At 43.7% G+C, this 21,781-nt stretch overlaps 2 protein-coding genes across 2 annotated transcripts in view; one reads left to right on the top strand and one right to left on the bottom strand.

Moving 5' to 3' along the window:
* Positions 1-19,378, top strand: part of T265_04022 (hypothetical protein) — a gene marked incomplete at both ends in the record, with an annotated part of 88,034 nt that extends 68,656 nt beyond the window's left edge. The window contains one exon of the mRNA XM_009168640.1: positions 19,120-19,378. Within this exon, the coding sequence (XP_009166904.1) occupies positions 19,120-19,299 (180 nt within the window). The remainder of the gene's footprint in view (positions 1-19,119) is intronic.
* The window catches only part of T265_04021 (hypothetical protein), a gene marked incomplete at both ends in the record, with an annotated part of 7,290 nt that continues 3,019 nt past the window's right edge, over positions 17,511-21,781 (bottom strand). Inside the window, one exon of the mRNA XM_009168639.1 lies at positions 17,511-17,641. Within this exon, the coding sequence (XP_009166903.1) occupies positions 17,511-17,641 (131 nt within the window). The remainder of the gene's footprint in view (positions 17,642-21,781) is intronic.

The raw sequence follows: 21,781 nt of genomic DNA, 5'->3' as shown, positions 1-21,781 counted from the left end.
GTGTTTGATTGTGTTCTGTCCTTATACAGGAAAGTTTGACGTGTGTATAAAACATGAATCGTTCCGATGCATACTAGACAGGAACTGACTTGTATAGCAGGTCAGCCGCAGGATCTAGTAAACACGCATGTACTGGACAAATTAGGTGAAGCCGGTTGAGGGGACATGGAAATGTCCGCTACAGGCGAAGACTCTTAGTGAATCTGTGACCTCTGCAGCAAAACTCCACGTTGATCATCCGTTACCCGACTACCCTTTACACCGTTACACATAATGTACTGCGTGTCATTGTGGATTGAACTGTGTCAAAGAAATAGCGCAGGCTCTGTTGGGCATGTTTTTATCACATCACTCCTCTATGGCATCGGCAGACGACGGAAATTGTGTCCTGTTTGACCATTTCTGGGTGGACATGCTACTACTGATCCCGGCTAATCTAATGGGGTGCGCTACTGGTGTCAGTGTGTGGTATTGCACATCAACGGAGAAAGAGGTGCTGTTTTCGGAGAAGTTTGGGAACAATCGGGAGATTTTCTTATAGGCAGCATTTCGTTTTGGGCACAAAAACTTCATCAGGCCAAGTGATTAGGTTACGAGGTTGGTCGAGATTTTAGGCGGAAAGAGAAACACTTAGCCAAGTTAAGCTAAATCTGTGTTAAGTTTGGGCCAAGGGATTTTGTGTGTTAGATTGGGTCAACAAGTGTTAAGATCGATGGGGAAACCTACATGGATTTGGGTCCAGCTTGGGGTCTAGTTCTTCCGGTTAGGTTCATGTGAAGATTCTGTTTGAACGTCGTTTTCACTTTTCGTCCATGTTTTTGGATGAGCTGTGAACTTTAGTCGGGTTGGAATTTTCACCCGTTTTTTTCTAATTAACCTACTTTACTTTACTTTACCTATACTAACTCTTGAATTCCGTTGGCAATCTCGGTTTGAGCTGCTATTCAGTTGGCAGACTATTCTGTGCACAGCGCTCTGACTAGAGTAGATTTTGATGAGGCAATACTGGCATACACGGACTTTGGATGTGCTGATGATCCATCTCTACCAAACTAGTAACCTAGTCACTCAGATTGACGAAGCTTATATGTTGGAAGTTAAGCATTGCTATGCAAAAAAATCCACCGATTGTTCCTAAAGTTTTCCACTCTATCGGTTCCAGGCACTTTTCAACTGAGAAAGAGGCGTGTTTATACGAGCAAAATTAGGCGTTATATTGTTAATCCTGTGGTTATTCTAAATTATGTCCTTTTTTAATCAGAATAACAAACGTGATTTTCCGTTTATTCGCTTAAATAAACGGGAATTTGGAGGGAAGCTTATATAGCATGAAGCTACTGTTTGAAAAGCCAAATCGGTACACGGACGCTGGTCACTAAAGAGAACTCAAGAACAAGGGGAACCGGGGATATTTCTCGCTCAGACAATTAAAGCCATCACCCTGTATTTGCTATTGCATCACTGTAGTAAATGTATATACTGAACACTTGCAGTAACACTCAGGTAAACCTTGTCACTGAATTTCGACGACCGAATGAAACAATAAGGATCACCTAGTGCTTTACTAGAGGTTCCTTGAAATGGATACAGTAGGGGAACTTGATTTCGGGTCAGGCTTAAGGCGTGTCCATGGAAGCCACAAATGCAGTACTACGGAGAGCATCAACAGAGCCAGTGGACCCCCGAAGACGTGTTGAACTGTTCACAAGTTGGTCAATGACGAAAACTAGCGACAGAAATCTGTGTTGTTTAACGAAAATGTTTTCTATGAAACCAGATAATAGGACAGATGATATTATTTTGATCAAACAAAATCTACTCATTCGAAAACACACCCCGACGTAAAGCAAAACTTGCACTGCTCTCGAGATAGGTTTATAGTGGACCAAACAACGCAAAGATATCAGTTTGCCTAAATTCACCTGCAGAACATTTCCACAGGGCACACAATGGAGGAAAATATGCCTAATCCTCAAGACAAACTTATGAGTGATGTGATTTTTTTTACCTCTCATGTGCTACCGGTCGATCGCTACTCAATTAGAGCGCACTAGACGACACTATACAAAAGTATAGACACGCGGAATTGGACATGATTTCAGTATGTTTGCTTGTCTCTTCTCAGTTGGCCATCCGAACCTCAGCGTCATTCAAATTATCTTGTTTTTATTTACCATAAATCCTCAACGGTCTATAAACATGCTGGTGTAATATGTGATGTGCGATATCCAAAATACAAGCAAACCGGACGACACCGTCACATGCAGACAGCTCTGGTTCTTAAGTAACTGAGCTAGACCTTGACTGAATGAGTCATGTCTGTCCATGTCGTGGTATGCACAACATTGCCATCACACTAACGACAAGACATCTTGTCTTTTTAGGTACTTGACCGTGCTTTACGAATGCTAAGCTCCAGAGGGAATATGACCCTACATCTAGAGATGGTACTTCATTCTGCGTTTCTTCCCACAAGTCTGTAACTCGAATATTACTCACTTAAGTCTAAGGGGTCCGTTATTGAATGGAAGTTATATAACACGGAACAAACAACCGAATAAGCATGAACAAAAATGTGGAGAACATGGTTGGAACTTTGTAAAACCTCTATCTGAGACGGTCCGAAATGGACATAAACTGATTGGGAATCACTCTTTTCACTGTGAGACACTGCGTCTACTCAGACATGGCTGCTCTGAACACTCCTCCCACACAAAAGCACGACGGTTGTGCTGATCCAATGGTTAATATGAACATTCACCGACTGTCGACACACGATCAACAGTAGGTCAGGCACAATGTTGCAAAACCATTTTTGGCGTTTTGTGGAATCAAGATTAGTAGACCTCTTCGATTACTTCCCCATCTTCACCCAAAGAATCGGCGACACGCAAAATGTATACTGCTGCACCCAGCCGCCTACTGTGTGCATGTTACACGGTCACCGGACAAATAATTATCATGTGGTTTTTTGTGGATACTGGGCTATGTATCCCCCTTGTCTTACGAAAATAATTCACTTATGGCGAGTTATTTGTTCAACCTCGACGTATACATGCGAGGCAGTGTGAGCCTTCTATAGTCATTGACCACAAAACTAAGTGCCCGCATTTTCGCCTAAGTACACTAAAGTCACCTACCTGTATTTGCGCTCGTCAAAGCTCTCAGAGCAAAACAAACCATCTGGCACATTAACCTAAAGTAAGTTTTGCCGGCGAAAAGTAACATTTTCATTTACACTCCCACTGCAGCCCGCATATCCAACTTGGTTAATCTCTTTACATCTAGCCCGACTCAAAACATCCTCACCCTCTTCACTGAACTGAGCTTGTCAGGTTTGACTGAAAGATAGTAATATGTTGTTTTATTAGGAACTATAGCTTACGTTTGTTCAATGAACCCGCATTCTACAGTTCCTTCGTTGAAGTGATTTATTCCTCGAGTAAACGAGCTATTTTTGATGCAGATCTGGGAACCAGTGTCTTCAGTTCATATGAGATTTATGCTTACCATAGTATTGAGTAACTACAAAAAGTCTCATCCCGCTGGTTTTCACCATTAGGTCGAGGTTCTCAGATAAACCAGAATCGAAGTTTCTACTTCATTGAATTCCAAGCGGTCCATTCATAGATTTGGCTCAATTTTCGGCGGAACGCCTGTCAGCGTTCTAGTTGTAACGTAATGAAGTTGATTGTCAGAAAGTAACAAACAATAACAAATGATGATGAATATAATAGTTAGGTGCACTTGATAAAAATAAATACAATACGTAAAGTGGAATAAGCCAAAAAGTGACTTATCGTTTGAGGACACTTGTTGAGAGTATCTGAGTGAAGTTCCGGACGCAGGACGTGTCCTCTCTGCAGTATATGTGCTACACGTGTTCCGAATTTACCTGTGTGGAGCTCGGATGATTGTCTATCCTGTACGCGCGCTTGTGTCTTGGGCCGAGTTGCATGTCAATTTATTGTGTGTGGTGTGAACAGAGGGGTGTCCCGGCGTGTTTGACGCTTGCACGAACATGAATGCAACTTGACTTGATGTTCTTAAGCCTGATGGGCGACGCAGGTGGCAGCCACGTGAACAAAAATGGTTGGGAAGTCGTAGTGTACGCGTTGTCGGTTAAGCTTGAAAGTGGGACAGGAATTGTCACGTGGTTTGAGTGATTGTGACGCGTGATCTAGTGGGTGACTGCTACAAATACTCCGCCCTAGCGAAGAGAAAATATGTGGTGGTGAGATGATAGTTGATGTTAACCTGCGACGAGACGGTCTGGCCAGTGTACGCGTCTGCCAGAACGAGTGGTACAGTGAGGTTGTGCAGGGTGTTCATTGTTAGGTTCTGAAGAAGGGGGTGCAGCCTTACGATGGGCACTTTGAGTTGTGGATTGTCAGGGACAGTTGATTCAAGAGAGTCGAATAAGTAGGTTTCAGTCGATTAATAGAAATGCTTCCCCGTTTATTATGTGAGTAAACAGTAAAATATTTGTCATTCCTCAAGAGACCACGGAAACGACCGGTGTATGGAAGTTGTAGGTGTGGTCTAACGTGATCAGAATGAACGAAAACATGAGAACGGGAGATAGATTTGGAGGAAAAAAGAATGATTTCTTTTGTGTTGGAGGTAAGTAATAACGGAGTTGAGACATGTGCGTTTTTAATTTAGTAACATAAGTAGATGAACATAAGTAGAGCTCTGAACACTCCTCCCACACAAAAGCACGACGGTTGTGCTGATCCAATGGTTAATATGAACATTCACCGACTGTCGACACACGATCAACAGTAGGTCAGGCACAATGTTGCAAAACCATTTTTGGCGTTTTGTGGAATCAAGATTAGTAGACCTCTTCGATTACTTCCCCATCTTCACCCAAAGAATCGGCGACACGCAAAATGTATACTGCTGCACCCAGCCGCCTACTGTGTGCATGTTACACGGTCACCGGACAAATAATTATCATGTGGTTTTTTGTGGATACTGGGCTATGTATCCCCCTTGTCTTACGAAAATAATTCACTTATGGCGAGTTATTTGTTCAACCTCGACGTATACATGCGAGGCAGTGTGAGCCTTCTATAGTCATTGACCACAAAACTAAGTGCCCGCATTTTCGCCTAAGTACACTAAAGTCACCTACCTGTATTTGCGCTCGTCAAAGCTCTCAGAGCAAAACAAACCATCTGGCACATTAACCTAAAGTAAGTTTTGCCGGCGAAAAGTAACATTTTCATTTACACTCCCACTGCAGCCCGCATATCCAACTTGGTTAATCTCTTTACATCTAGCCCGACTCAAAACATCCTCACCCTCTTCACTGAACTGAGCTTGTCAGGTTTGACTGAAAGATAGTAATATGTTGTTTTATTAGGAACTATAGCTTACGTTTGTTCAATGAACCCGCATTCTACAGTTCCTTCGTTGAAGTGATTTATTCCTCGAGTAAACGAGCTATTTTTGATGCAGATCTGGGAACCAGTGTCTTCAGTTCATATGAGATTTATGCTTACCATAGTATTGAGTAACTACAAAAAGTCTCATCCCGCTGGTTTTCACCATTAGGTCGAGGTTCTCAGATAAACCAGAATCGAAGTTTCTACTTCATTGAATTCCAAGCGGTCCATTCATAGATTTGGCTCAATTTTCGGCGGAACGCCTGTCAGCGTTCTAGTTGTAACGTAATGAAGTTGATTGTCAGAAAGTAACAAACAATAACAAATGATGATGAATATAATAGTTAGGTGCACTTGATAAAAATAAATACAATACGTAAAGTGGAATAAGCCAAAAAGTGACTTATCGTTTGAGGACACTTGTTGAGAGTATCTGAGTGAAGTTCCGGACGCAGGACGTGTCCTCTCTGCAGTATATGTGCTACACGTGTTCCGAATTTACCTGTGTGGAGCTCGGATGATTGTCTATCCTGTACGCGCGCTTGTGTCTTGGGCCGAGTTGCATGTCAATTTATTGTGTGTGGTGTGAACAGAGGGGTGTCCCGGCGTGTTTGACGCTTGCACGAACATGAATGCAACTTGACTTGATGTTCTTAAGCCTGATGGGCGACGCAGGTGGCAGCCACGTGAACAAAAATGGTTGGGAAGTCGTAGTGTACGCGTTGTCGGTTAAGCTTGAAAGTGGGACAGGAATTGTCACGTGGTTTGAGTGATTGTGACGCGTGATCTAGTGGGTGACTGCTACAAATACTCCGCCCTAGCGAAGAGAAAATATGTGGTGGTGAGATGATAGTTGATGTTAACCTGCGACGAGACGGTCTGGCCAGTGTACGCGTCTGCCAGAACGAGTGGTACAGTGAGGTTGTGCAGGGTGTTCATTGTTAGGTTCTGAAGAAGGGGGTGCAGCCTTACGATGGGCACTTTGAGTTGTGGATTGTCAGGGACAGTTGATTCAAGAGAGTCGAATAAGTAGGTTTCAGTCGATTAATAGAAATGCTTCCCCGTTTATTATGTGAGTAAACAGTAAAATATTTGTCATTCCTCAAGAGACCACGGAAACGACCGGTGTATGGAAGTTGTAGGTGTGGTCTAACGTGATCAGAATGAACGAAAACATGAGAACGGGAGATAGATTTGGAGGAAAAAAGAATGATTTCTTTTGTGTTGGAGGTAAGTAATAACGGAGTTGAGACATGTGCGTTTTTAATTTAGTAACATAAGTAGATGAACATAAGTAGATGTGCCGTAAACCAGTTCTGCTGACGAGCAGTTCAGGGATGAACGGAACAATGTGCGTAACTATGGCAATATCAACGGTAGTTGATCAGACCAACTAGGTAAACTGTTCTGTGATCGCAAAGCGGTCTTCAAATGTCGGTGAAATCGTTCAACTAAACCGTTAGCTTGAGGATGATAGGCATTGGTGTGAATGCGTTTGCATCCGAGTAGTTCAGTGAGACGCTGGAATAGTTTTGATTCAAATTACGATCCGTGGTCGGTAGTTATAAGGGAAGGGACCCCGAAATTGGTACTCCAACCGTTTGTGAATGCTCGAATGCTAGTCTTGGCAGAAATATCGCAAATGGGGGTAGCTTGGGGCCATCGTGTAAAGCGATCAGCACATCTGAGAAGGTAAGAAAAACCGTTAGATATCGGCAGCGGGCCGACTATGTCTAAGTGAACATGGTCAAATCGGCAGTCTGGTTGTGAGGAAGTGCCGACGGGTGAGCGCGTATTCCAAATGAATTTTGAACGTTGATAAGTTTTTTGACCAGTTTTTGCCCATAAACGGATGTCTTTGTTCATATTCGGCCATACGAAGTGTTGAGAGTTTGTTCGTTGCACGTATTCCAGGATGTGCCACCTTATGTAACGCATCGCATGGAACTAGGGTTCGTGGATCGGATGTAGAGGAAACACAGTCTGTGTTACCTGGTGCTGTTTGTAGTGGTATGGGCCCATCTGTAATGAAGATTTGTCCGGTGATGGCGCTATGACGCGCTCGTCTTTCTGTGATTGTGCTATACTCTGCAGATCGATCGTAGGTGTCGAGTGGAGCGAGTCGATTTCCGGACGAGGTAAGGTTTCAGCGACAGCGTTCGGATGTCCTGATACATGGCGAATGACATTGCTGAATTGGGAAATATAATCAACGTGAAGTATTTTCGGGGTGAATATTTATCAGGCTTGGCTAGTAAGGCTGACGTCAACGGTTTATGATCTCTACCGATGCAAAATTCGTGTCCTTCCAGAAAATGATGGAAATGGAGGATAGATAGGTGAATGGTTAACAGCTCTCTACCAAATGTACCGTAACTTAATTCGGTGAGTGATAGCTCATTGGGAGAAAAATACAAGTGGCTGATGCACATCATTGATAGTCTGGTGCAAAACTGCGCCCATAGCATGGGTGATCGAAAGGAATCATGGTGTAAGTGAAATAGTTTGAGAGAAGCTAAGGAGGCTTTGGCTTGCTCGAAAACATATATGGTTGAATCGGTCAACCGGAAAGTTCTGGGGTTTCCAGATAAAAGATTTGTAAAGGTTGCCGATAAAGAACCAGCTTTAGGGATGAAGCGTCGGTAGAATTTAACCATTCCTAAGAGACGTTTAAGCCGCTTAAATGAGATAGGAAGAGGGAAATTACGAATAATGGTTAACTTATCGTGTGGCCAAGAAAGTTCAACGAATATGAGCCGAAAATACATTTTTGAGTGTTGATAACAACACCATGATCGCGTAATCGAGTAACTAAGAGACGTAAGTGTTCGATATGTTGTTCAGTGTTAGGACTAGCAACGAAAATGTCATCTAGGTGAGCGCAAACAAATGCAAACCAGATAGCACTTGAATCTATGAAACTCTGAGAAGTTTGGGCTACGTTACGAAGGCATGCATCGAAACTTGAATAGCCCGAACGGTGTGGTAGTAGCAGTTTTTTGAACGTCGTCTGAATGTACAGGGATGTGGCGATAAGCTCGGGAGATGTCAATATGACAGAAGAACAGTGCATCTGTTTAGACAAGAAGATAAGTCATGCAGGTGTGGGATAGGGTAGTGGCGAGGTATAGTGAGCACGCAACAGTCACCACAAGGATGCCAGTCTGAGGACGTTTTCTTAGGTACCATATGGAGAAGTGAAGTTCACGTGCTTTGAGAAGGTCTGATGAAACCTGGTTGAAGCATATGCTGAAATTAGTTCTTGGCTATGCATAAGTTTTCAGGGGGCCAAACAATGTGCATGTGTAAAAACAGGAGGGCCACATGTATGAATGTAGTGGAATACGGAGTATTTTGGGTTTGGTTGATGAAAATTGCGTTTGGAAATTCATTAAGCAATCTGTCATATGGTGAATCGCCACTCCTAAAATCTGTCACTGGATAAATTGACGGTAAGGGGATAGATCGTCTTCTAACAGACAGTAGAGCATCGATGAGACGTTCTTGTCTCAGATCGACCAACACGTTGAAATATGTGAGAAAATCGGCGCCAATGATAGGGTGGTGTACGTCAGCGATGACGACAATTCACATAAACTCACTGCGTAACCCTAGACTAACTCGTGAAACATGCTGTCCGTAAATTTTGATAAGGGAACTATTGGTGGCAGCTAGACTAAAACTAGAAGGTTTGGAGTTGGAATGAGAGGCTGATAGGGGATAATGCTGATGTAGGCTCTGGTGTCAGTAAGAAAACTGAGGCCAGAAGTCTTATCGAAAATTTTCATGCGGCGAGTGATATGAAGGCATTGAACTTTACTCGCCTCTATATTTCTGCTCATGCGCTTTTCCGACGATGACTAAGAGGATGGGTGGTTAGTTCGGAAGGAAAACGGTTGAGAGCACTTGCGTGTACGATGTTCGACCGTGCTATGGTCCCAGCAATGAGCATTTATTCTGGGGGTGAATTTGGTCGAGAATGCGAGTGTGAACGCGACAGCGCACAGCGAAACTTAAGGGTCGAGACAAGCGAATGGCTTCAACCTATTCGGTTAACTTGTCAAGACGATCGTGTAAAGCGGGCAAAAATTGGTATATATCTACTGGAGAAATACTAGAAGAGCAGAGTTGAATTTCTAGTATCTTATCTGCTATACTAGCAAGTCTAGAGAGTGGAAAACCTTCTGAACTGGAAGCGAGAGCTGACTGTACGTTGGCTGGTAAATGTTCCAGAAAAAGTTTTTTAAACAAGGCTTCATCAAGTTTGCGGTCCCCATGTTGCTGTAAAGTTGTCGCAACAGTTGAGATGGAGCAGAGCCATCGAAAGATTCTCCGCCAAGTAGTTGTTGCAGTCGTTTATGTTCGGATAAACTATAGCGTTTAATGGTGGCGGTATGTAGTGGAGTATACTGTTTTGTGACGTCAGGGTCCATTAAAACTTTGCGTAAATCGGCTGCGATTTCGGGATGGGGTACTGCAAGCACATGTTAATACACACTGTGCTCTTGCGTGATTCCGAGGAGGGCAAACTGAGCTTGAACTGGTGTGAACCAGATGCATGTGTCGTAGTGCCAGAATGGTGGAACATGAACAGAACAAGGATTGTTGTTATGTGTTGGTGTGATTGGAGGTGAGAAACAACTACGGAGGGGAAGATTCATATCAACGTAAAATTTTTACACGTTTTGATCCCTGTAATCGTTGATTTCTGCTTCAGAAGTGATGAGACGTTTGACACGTCCTTGTTCCCTAACACTGATTTATTGTTCGAGTATTACGTCAGAGTTTATCCCATAGACACATCTGATGCATTAGTTCACTATATCAATGAGGTCGCTTCGACTGAATTTAATTTGACAAAGCCAACAACTTTATCTTGGTTACGATCATAACACGTTTCGCTGGCAGACTTTATAATTGAAATATCGACTAAAGGTAACATAACAGGAAAAAACAATTGCACAATTCCCCCCTTTTTATCGAGTTTCTATTATTCTTCATTTTATCCATCGATAGTTTTCAGCATTTGATGATAGTCGTTCGAGCTTTGAGTACACACGCACGAGTTTCTAGCGAACTAGACAATGCGACGGAAATAATTATAGGGACTCACCACGTTTTAATGTGCGGGAATCACGAAACCGTCATTTTACTGACGAAACTTCAGAAAAAATATAAAATCATGTCCTGCCCTCACAAAAGTTGTCAGGAGTCATCCTTTATCAGCGAATGCGGCCAGCTCTCAGCAATCCAAAGCTAAAGATCTTCTATAGACTAAAACCACCACCAGAATAAACAAATTATACACATCATCAAAATATTCAATTCATAAACCTTATGGATGTCCCCCGGTGTGGAGGTTATAACCCATATACACTGGCACCAGCAGCCTCGACTCGTTCCGCTGATACCTCGGAAATTAGCCGGAATCCATCGGTTGTCAAATAATTGCATATGATCGGTCAGTGAATTGTTGCAACGGTCATGATGTTTGTAGAGGGATTAAAGAGACGAGATGTTGGCGACCAATCTACATTTGAAGAGAAGGTTCGTTCACAAAGTGAGAGTAGTCACCGTGCTTAGTGCGATTTTGATTGCTCCTGCTTTATGCTTTCTACATACCACTGTCCACATACTATCGCCTCACCTAGTTCGCATTCGAACAACCAGATTGTATGTCTTCGGTCAGTTGTGCGTTGGTTACATGATCCGATGGTCGATTGCCAGGTAAACCAATATGTGTTGTCTATCTCAATAATTGCGTTCGTGGAAGGTAAACAAACAGATATTCACAACTCGCACTGACGCACCAAGCATTTTCCTTTTAAGGTCTGTCTGACACAAGTGAAGAACCAATCAGTGTACAGAGGTAGTGCGACACGCTACTGGCAGTGTCATCTTGCTTGTAATCATTTTGCGGTAGCGTTTAAGAAAAATTAAATCTTGTTGACTAATGTCGGAATTAAAGAAAGATTCAGAGCGGAATCGTGTTATCCTAGGTTTCAACCAACACGGCACTCTGCCAGATTTGGTGCACAAATGACGGATCGACAGAGAAACTTCGGCAGAATCGAATTTCAAAACTTTTTTGTACAGATACATGAGGGGTCTAAGTGAATGGTGATAAACCAGCTTCAAGGAAAGCACATGGCTATCCTCCTTTTCATTATCATCGTGAGCGACGCAGCCAATGACCGCGAATGATGATATGTGATATGATGAGTTTACGGATCTAAATAGGTTGCACTGAGATTGAGCACATCAAATCTGCTCCTTCCGTTTATCGAGACAATTACCAATCACCCCCTTTGTGCCTGGGTTTTAGACAGCATAAATTTCTACTTGGAAATCCCTACTTAGGTACTATGCAAATGCGTGTGTCGCAACAGCCTACCGTTTTATTCCTGTCATTAAACTTAGCACAAACCTACCTGGCATTCAAAACTAGGGGAATGGTATGATGTCAAATGTTGAGCTGTCTCAGACAATGTATCCTTTGCGTACTTTGACATCCCATTATTTTTTACAAGATGTATCCATGGGATTTCTAAGCCGACTCTTTGGGACTATTGGTGTCAGTATAAAAATTCCACAGGTGGCTCGGTGCACAGTCGTGATTGTGAGGATTCTGCAAAGTCCCGAGTCTCTTGAGTACCCGCGGAAACACTTCAATGTTACAAATGTTCCTTAGACTTCCATTAATGTATCTTACGAAATCGATTCAGACACTCTAAGAAAAATACCAAAAATTCTTATTATGAAGGTGTACATTGTAACTAGCTGTTCAGCAGAAAAGTTATTGTCCTGGGAAAGTGTTGCTTTGGTGACTGAGAAGACGATGATCTTACGGTAAATGTTTCAATAATTAGCCATTCCAGGTTGTAAAATGAAACATTTTATAATACTCTCCTGCATCTCAACTAAGGTTCAACCCGTTGGAATACCAGGGAGACCAAATCTAAAAAGTCGGTTTTTGATGATCTTCGGCGAAACAGAATTGAGAGCAATAACGAGAGAGAACATTAACCTAATATGCACATTTTGTCCCTTAAACAGAACGGCTGATTTAGACTTTTTTTTAGAAATGCTTGCTCAGTTGATTTATGAATGTATCACGAGGAAGTACTAGTACGATGCCTGACGAGACATTGTTGTTTCGCGAGTTTCAAACTGCAACAGTTGTAAGACTGTAAAAACAACCGGATTCCATCAATATGTCGGCATCCAGAGACCTCACAAAACTACGTGCCCTCTTAGGTTCATGGTCCTTTAGCTCTTCTTTGGCTGCAGGCGTACACTACCAATTGAAAACGTGACACCTGGAATTAACCAAAATTGCCGTTGCAGCCATATCCGTTCCAAAGGTCGTGTAACACAAAAGTAAGAATCTAATGCTTCTACACGATTAGCGCACCAGTCCATCAAGCTGAACACACAGAAGAAACTTCACAGAAAGACCAATTTATCTGATTCGGAAGAACGTTTTGATGTGCTAAACTACTGCTGAGTAGAATATTTCGAATGCAAAGTAAGTAAAGTAGATTTGCAATACCGTTGTCCTCAGGAAGCGAACATCTCCAGGAAATAAGCAAATAGCTCACATCAATTCGTACAGACACGGTTTGAATGTCGTTCAGCATTAAAAGCTGGGCACAGAAACAGAATAGAGGGTGAAAAGTTGAACAGTTCATAGAATGATTGATGTTCACGAGAAAGTGAACGTGCATGACGACCATGAAGTGTAGTGGACAAAGAAAGCCAAAGTAACGGAAGAGGTGCAGCAAGCCGGTAGTGCCCAGAGATTACTTCAGTTGATCCGAGCGACCGGTCCCTGCAAACCACCAAGGATCGGAATGGAGTGAACATGTCGAATGAAGGAGAACCCTTCGACCTGTGGGCTGAGCACTTCAAACAACAATTCTTATGGCCGCTACATGGCATCGGGAGCCTACAGCTGACGTAGGACCCCGGACAGTGAACGTGGAACCACAGGTGGCCTCGGAGGTTTATGATTGCATATGTTCTCACAAGGGCCACGGAGCCTCCGGTTCGGATGACCTCTCAACCGCATTGTTCAAAGATGGATGTGAAGTACTCAGTCACAGTTTGTCTGATCTGTTTGCTTGCATTTGGGAAAAGGTGTCTGTCCCAGACAACCAGGGGAGTCGGTAATAGTGTTTGTTCATTTTCGACCCCGGTCGTAACGAGACTGTTGGCGTCACTGGTGCTTCGTCGCCTTAGAGTGGCTCGTGAAACATTGACTCAAGAGCAGCAAACGGTATTCCGGCCTGGTAGCGGTTGCGTTGACCAAATCTTCACACTCTGTCAGGTGCCAGAACAACGCCATACGTATAAGCAACTCAATATTCCAGTAGTCCTGGATTTTTAAGACGCATTCGAGTCGGTTGACCGGTCTGTTCTGCTTGACACGCTTGCCCATCAAGGAATGTCCCATGAACATGATAAGCTCTTTGTATTCTCAGACTTTACAACGGGTGAGAGTATACGGCGAGCTCTCCAAAAGCTTCCGTACACAAAGCGATGTCCGTCAGAGATGCCCACTCTCTCCTTTTCTATTTGACTTCGTGACCGATGAAATCATGAGACGAACGTTGGAAGGTCTCCACAAACCGGGCGTTCAAACAGCCTGTGAGGAAAACCATATCAATCTGGAATATGCTAACCAAATGGTTCTCGTCTTCGAAGAGGAGGATAAGGCTCAGCTGTTTTTGGATGAACTGACCAAAGTCATCCCGTCTTTTGGGATGCTCTTTGCACCCACGAAATGTAAGGTCACGCACGCCCTGGACCTCCAGTCACTGAACACGCCACTTACAACCCAGGGAAAGGCACTGGAACTTGTGGAGCTTTCTACGTATCTCGGAAGTTGTATGAGTTCTGTTTTCAACGTGACACATGAGGTCAATGCATGAATCTGTAAGGCCCGGATCGCGGATGCTAATTTGAAATACCTATGGCGTCAATTTGGTGTATCCCTGAACTTCAATGGACGTGTGTATCAAGCTGCAGTGCAGGTTGTTTTGTCGTATGTCTGTGAGACTTGGCCTGTTCGATCAGCGGAATTGAGATACCTCCACAATCGTTGTCTCAGAACCATAGCTCATGTGGGTTGATGTGGGCGAATCAGTAACGAGGCATTTAGAAAGCGGGATTTCGGTTGCGCAGCGGGTACTTCCGTTGAAGGGCGTTTCCAGCACCAGAAGCTGCGTTGGTTGAAACATATGTTTCGTATGTCTAGCCATCGTTTGCCAAAGAATGCTGTTTTCCATACTCAACTCAGAGTGACGGAAGCAGAGGGGTGGCCGGCCCTTGACATGGAAGAGGGGTATGAAGGAGATTACGACCGCTTGGGTGCTGTCGTGACTACTTGTGTTCCAGTATGGGGACCGCGTGGCCCCCATTGTGCCTGTTTGGACATGCTGCAAGCTATACCAGTGTCAGTGACGTTCTTGCTGGCAGTTTCTATCCAGTTGATTGAGTGAGTGTATGCGGCTGATTTAGACTTTTTTTTAGAAATGCTTGCTCAGTTGATTTATGAATGTATCACGAGGAAGTACTAGTACGATGCCTGACGAGACATTGTTGTTTCGCGAGTTTCAAACTGCAACAGTTGTAAGACTGTAAAAACAACCGGATTCCATCAATATGTCGGCATCCAGAGACCTCACAAAACTACGTGCCCTCTTAGGTTCATGGTCCTTTAGCTCTTCTTTGGCTGCAGGCGTACACTACCAATTGAAAACGTGACACCTGGAATTAACCAAAATTGCCGTTGCAGCCATATCCGTTCCAAAGGTCGTGTAACACAAAAGTAAGAATCTAATGCTTCTACACGATTAGCGCACCAGTCCATCAAGCTGAACACACAGAAGAAACTTCACAGAAAGACCAATTTATCTGATTCGGAAGAACGTTTTGATGTGCTAAACTACTGCTGAGTAGAATATTTCGAATGCAAAGTAAGTAAAGTAGATTTGCAATACCGTTGTCCTCAGGAAGCGAACATCTCCAGGAAATAAGCAAATAGCTCACATCAATTCGTACAGACACGGTTTGAATGTCGTTCAGCATTAAAAGCTGGGCACAGAAACAGAATAGAGGGTGAAAAGTTGAACAGTTCATAGAATGATTGATGTTCACGAGAAAGTGAACGTGCATGACGACCATGAAGTGTAGTGGACAAAGAAAGCCAAAGTAACGGAAGAGGTGCAGCAAGCCGGTAGTGCCCAGAGATTACTTCAGTTGATCCGAGCGACCGGTCCCTGCAAACCACCAAGGATCGGAATGGAGTGAACATGTCGAATGAAGGAGAACCCTTCGACCTGTGGGCTGAGCACTTCAAACAAGAATTCTTATGGCCGCTACATGGCATCGGGAGCCTACAGCTGACGTAGGACCCCGGACAGTGAACGTGGAACCACAGGTGGCCTCGGAGGTTTATGATTGCATATGTTCTCACAAGGGCCACGGAGCCTCCGGTTCGGATGACCTCTCAACCGCATTGTTCAAAGATGGATGTGAAGTACTCAGTCACAGTTTGTCTGATCTGTTTGCTTGCATTTGGGAAAAGGTGTCTGTCCCAGACAACCAGGGGAGTCGGTAATAGTGTTTGTTCATTTTCGACCCCGGTCGTAACGAGACTGTTGGCGTCACTGGTGCTTCGTCGCCTTAGAGTGGCTCGTGAAACATTGACTCAAGAGCAGCAAACGGTATTCCGGCCTGGTAGCGGTTGCGTTGACCAAATCTTCACACTCTGTCAGGTGCCAGAACAACGCCATACGTATAAGCAACTCAATATTCCAGTAGTCCTGGATTTTTAAGACGCATTCGAGTCGGTTGACCGGTCTGTTCTGCTTGACACGCTTGCCCATCAAGGAATGTCCCATGAACATGATAAGCTCTTTGTATTCTCAGACTTTACAACGGGTGAGAGTATACGGCGAGCTCTCCAAAAGCTTCCGTACACAAAGCGATGTCCGTCAGAGATGCCCACTCTCTCCTTTTCTATTTGACTTCGTGACCGATGAAATCATGAGACGAACGTTGGAAGGTCTCCACAAACCGGGCGTTCAAACAGCCTGTGAGGAAAACCATATCAATCTGGAATATGCTAACCAAATGGTTCTCGTCTTCGAAGAGGAGGATAAGGCTCAGCTGTTTTTGGATGAACTGACCAAAGTCATCCCGTCTTTTGGGATGCTCTTTGCACCCACGAAATGTAAGGTCACGCACGCCCTGGACCTCCAGTCACTGAACACGCCACTTACAACCCAGGGAAAGGCACTGGAACTTGTGGAGCTTTCTACGTATCTCGGAAGTTGTATGAGTTCTGTTTTCAACGTGACACATGAGGTCAATGCATGAATCTGTAAGGCCCGGATCGCGGATGCTAATTTGAAATACCTATGGCGTCAATTTGGTGTATCCCTGAACTTCAATGGACGTGTGTATCAAGCTGCAGTGCAGGTTGTTTTGTCGTATGTCTGTGAGACTTGGCCTGTTCGATCAGCGGAATTGAGATACCTCCACAATCGTTGTCTCAGAACCATAGCTCATGTGGGTTGATGTGGGCGAATCAGTAACGAGGCATTTAGAAAGCGGGATTTCGGTTGCGCAGCGGGTACTTCCGTTGAAGGGCGTTTCCAGCACCAGAAGCTGCGTTGGTTGAAACATATGTTTCGTATGTCTAGCCATCGTTTGTCAAAGAATGCTGTTTTCCATACTCAACTCAGAGTGACGGAAGCAGAGGGGTGGCCGGCCCTTGACATGGAAGAGGGGTATGAAGGAGATTACGACCGCTTGGGAGCTGTCGTGAATACTTGTGTTCCAGTATGGGGACCGCGTGGCCCCCATTGTGCCTGTTTGGACATGCTGCAAGCTATACCAGTGTCAGTGACGTTCTTGCTGGCAGTTTCTATCCAGTTGATTGAGTGAGTGTATGCAGGTGTATGCATCTCGGAATGACTGTAGTAAGCACTAGCTAGATCCCTTCCCATCCAGATTCATTCTTTTCTTCACAATAAGGCTTTAAGATAAATGATGGTTGTGCCGCAGCGTAGCGCGTTGAACACTCGGAATGACTGTAGTAAGCTAGCACTAGATCCCTTCCCATCCAGATTCATTCTTTTCTTCACAATAAGGCTTTAAGATAAATGATGGTTGTACCGCAGCGTAGCATCCGCGTTGAACACTGATGTCACGCTTTCGATGATGATGTTCACGAGAGACTACTTACATTCGAGTCCAGTCTATTTGCTTCTGACGTATTTCGCTGAAACCCGAAAACAAACTCCAAAATAATTCTCACCACAAATTGTCTACACTTGTACTTGTAGGCCACTCTCCCACTAACTCCTATCTCATTTGTCTCATTAGACGGGTCACATCTGAGTCTTCCTAATATTGCTTACTTCCCACAAAGCATCGAATGGTGTGAACGAGTTTCATTAATCACTTCCGGAGTTGGAGTTTTCGTTTACCATATATTTAGTATATACACGAAACAGAACATGTGATCGATTCTGCATCCGAGGCTCGAACGAATGAAAATTTGACTCTCAAATTTGCCTACTACCTACCTGTGAACTTCAGCCAGTATGTAATCGAAACCCTTCTTCGATTCTTGCGACCCCACTATGGGTAAAATGTAGAACATGCAGTCATGTGGACACACGTATTGGACAACAGACACTTTACCCATGGTTGAGTCAGTCGAGAGACATTTACTCTGGTGTGGGTGGATTACCCAGACAGAGTATGTGAATCTATATTTTGGACAAAATTGACGACAGGGAACTCAACGCTGTTTCTGCTTATGTCCCCTGCAACCATTTCTCATCAATAGGAGACCATGTATGGGACTCGCTACACAAGCTAATAAAATATTTTGCTGTTCTGGTAATTGGTTTCTGCACGCAAGCACCACTAGTCTGGTGTGACGAGACTAGCTTGCTGCGTCTCATTCAAAGTGGGTTCGTGAAATGCATCCGATTACTTGGTAGGACACGTACATGTCGCAACAAACAACAAGAACTCAACAATTTCTGCAAGCCACAGCAAGTTAGCAAGTTTAAACACCGACAAATCACAACGATACAGTCGGCTGTGATCACCGGGCTGGTCAACTTGAACAGTATAGTTGTGTTAACAACTAATCGGTCCTTATGTGAAGCACTTTCTTTACACAGTATGTGAAGCAGATCCTGTGCCACAGTGAACGGTTTCATTTCTCCGTAAGTTCGATGCCGTTTCACCAGGGGTCATTCTTTTGGACAACCAGTTTACCGATGACTGCTTCTCCTTCATTGACACCGCCGTTTTGAGTTCAGTCGCTTTTGTCTGACTGTATTTATGCGTTGCAAATGTGGGCAACCTAGGTGATGTAGTTTGCTTAAAACAAATATTCATTCGTCGTCCCATTATCCAGAGGGGTCATCACCTGGCCAGAAGAGACATTGATACTGTATTTTGGTAGGTTTAAGGGCACTTCAAAGGGGGTATATATTAATTAGATGGACAACCTGCTCGAAGGCACGTGATAACAGATAAATCCTCCTTCATTATCAAAATTGGATGCCTATAGTAAAAAGATATGAGCCAATTGAGCAGGACCCCAATTTGACTATTGCTTATTTAACTGCGACACTATAAACTGTACTTTGGAATTCTTTCATAACTGATTGTTTGGTACTTTTTGGTTACACAGGAGCTAAAGCTGTGCCTGACAAGGATCGCATGTGACCAAATTCTACGGAGAAGACTGGTGGACTCCGCCTATAAGTGGATTCGTCAGCCAGCCTTTCAACCATGCAACCAAATTGTGAAATTCCGTTATCTCTTTTCCAGACTGTGCGCACCAAACTCTCCTTCCTTCCCTTCTTCCTGATTTTTCTTCAAGCCCCGTTTCTAAATTTTCGTATGTTATTTTTAGATCGTCATTTTTTTGGGCTCGATGGATATCGAATCTGATTGGCACAACAGCTTCTTGCTTGAAATGGGGGCCGTCACTCGGGTATACTGATTTGTCTCTTAGAGCACAACCCTATGCTAAACAATATAAATATGGAGTGAACTGCAAGAACTCCAACCACGACATTTCGCTCACCGATCAGGTGAATCAGTTCACAGATCAGAGGTAGTAACACATGGTGCAAAAATAGACGCCGAGATATATGCGGTACTGGCGAAAAACGGGCAACTTGATGGCTGATGAGCTCTTATCTAATCCAGTCAATCTTTCAGCCCACGTTGTCTTGTACTTCCCTGCGAAGCTAAACCACCCTTAGAAAGTCACAAATTATGATATGGTTGCTTGGATTGTAGGTGTCTGTACAACACAGCACTAGGGTGAGAAACCAATATCTGGGGCTACCAGAAACCCGTTGGAAGGAAATCCTACCCAATGTTTCTGATGACGCAACAGGTCATACTCCCGCAAATTTCCCGAGAAACCTTCAAGGACGAAATAATTAACAGACATTGTGAGAAATTTTGGTACACAGTGCGTGTGGTGAAATTTTCGCACAATAAAATCGCCCACAGAAAGCTTGTTGGTATAATCGCACAATTGTTCCTTGTCTAGCACAACTGAAAGAGGTCAGCGACTTTTCGTGCCAAGGTCCTTTCCCAAAGGTGTGAGTCAGGCCTCTATCTTTAGCAGGCGGTTAGTGCAATAAAATCGCCACCGACAGGTTGATTTCCATCCCCAGGGATGCTCAGGAAAATCGGCGCTTTATACAAAGACTCCCAAATGACATAGAGGCATGACACGTATCGCAGCACTGGCTAGTGTAGAGGAATTCACACTACTGATAGCGGCAATAGAAAACCCCCAGCTACCCAACTTAGCTTTCTGTAATGCAGCGCTTGAAGAACAAAACAAGTGACGGGAGAAATACACCGGCCAAATATTTCAGGAAACCGCACAGGGCAAGTCCACCGACGATATTGTGTTTGTAACAACGTTGGCCCACTTTTTTGACTTCACCAGAAACAGAAGTTTACTTATTTTAAGTTCCTTCTAAAATAAGATGAGAATAAGTTGATTCTGTTATCACTGATTGGTATAACTGGTCAATAAAAGATTAATTAACCCTGTAGCAAGATCAGAATAGGGAGGGTACCAATACAATCGTGCAATTTTAAGCTCTAGGGTGTAATGTAAGGGGCAATGAAAGTGTAGCATAGAACGGTGCGCTACCTAGGCCAGTTTCAACAAGTTGTGGCATTTGATGTTGTTACTCGAGAAGGTATTGAAAATGCTCCTACCTATGGTTGTTCTGCGGTGACCGAAGGCCGGGTCTGATGTGATATATATATAACTAGACAAACCTTATGGTTGTACAGCAGTGAAGCATCAGTGGCAACACAGATGTTGCTGTCTTTGATGATGATGATGATCAGAGAAATCGGAAAACACAAGAAGCATTACGAAGTTGACTAAACCTGCTATCCGAAACAGATTGGCTGCCTCCAGCTGCATTTTCTATTCCATCCAATTTCAGTTAATCAATAAATAAATTATCGTTCAGCTGTAACAACTTTCTGTGCCTAACTACCATGCCACTAGAGGTAAGCATGAGGACCGAAATGATGTTCGGTTGCCCAAGCCTAGACAGGAGTAGTCAAGATTGCGCGGTAGAATTCGAACAACAGACCTTCCATCAGGAAGTTTGTACCTTGACCACTGAGCTACCCCGAACTTAGCTTAAAGTAGAGCGCATCTACTTCGGATAGCAGTTCTCACAGGTTGTACTTAAAGTTCTAGAGAATAACAGGAAAGTCAATTATAATGCTTACTGGGAGGTGTAGGGCTTTTGCGTTCGAATCATATCCATTGCCTTTTAAGACGTTATCCTAGCAGCGATGGTCTAAATTAGGTAGAAATATAGGGGGAGGAATGTCTGCTTGCGGTGCATTATCCACCTGATAAGAAAACAACCCAATACCCACTGGTGCATCACAGTGCGTGATGTTATAATTGTGAATTCGAACTTGAAGATGGGTGTGTCCTGATTTCGGTCGCTGCCCCTTCTTCTACAGATCGATGACCGTCTTATCAGACGAATCCTGCGTAGTAGTGACTAGTGCGTAGACTAGTGATTTCATCTCCTTCCCTAAATTGTGTTCAGTTGTCAGCTGATGTTATTATGAACACATACAGATATACAGACTAACTTGCCTATCAACAAGATTTGCTTCAATGAAAAGTGGTGAGGATTTCTAGTACCAGAGCTGCAGACAAGCAACATGTTCTGCGGTCAAAGGTTTAGAGTTTCATCAACAACCTTGTCCTAATAGGCTAGAAGGGTTTTGAATGTGCGGACGAGCATGCAGAGCCGTGTCATCGATATATATATATATATATA

This window comes from Opisthorchis viverrini, assembly GCF_000715545.1.
Source record: "Opisthorchis viverrini unplaced genomic scaffold opera_v5_62, whole genome shotgun sequence".
NCBI classification, from domain to species: Eukaryota; Metazoa; Platyhelminthes; class Trematoda; order Opisthorchiida; family Opisthorchiidae; genus Opisthorchis; species Opisthorchis viverrini.
Note: the sequence above shows the minus strand (reverse complement) of the source record. Positions and strands in the feature narration are given on the sequence as shown.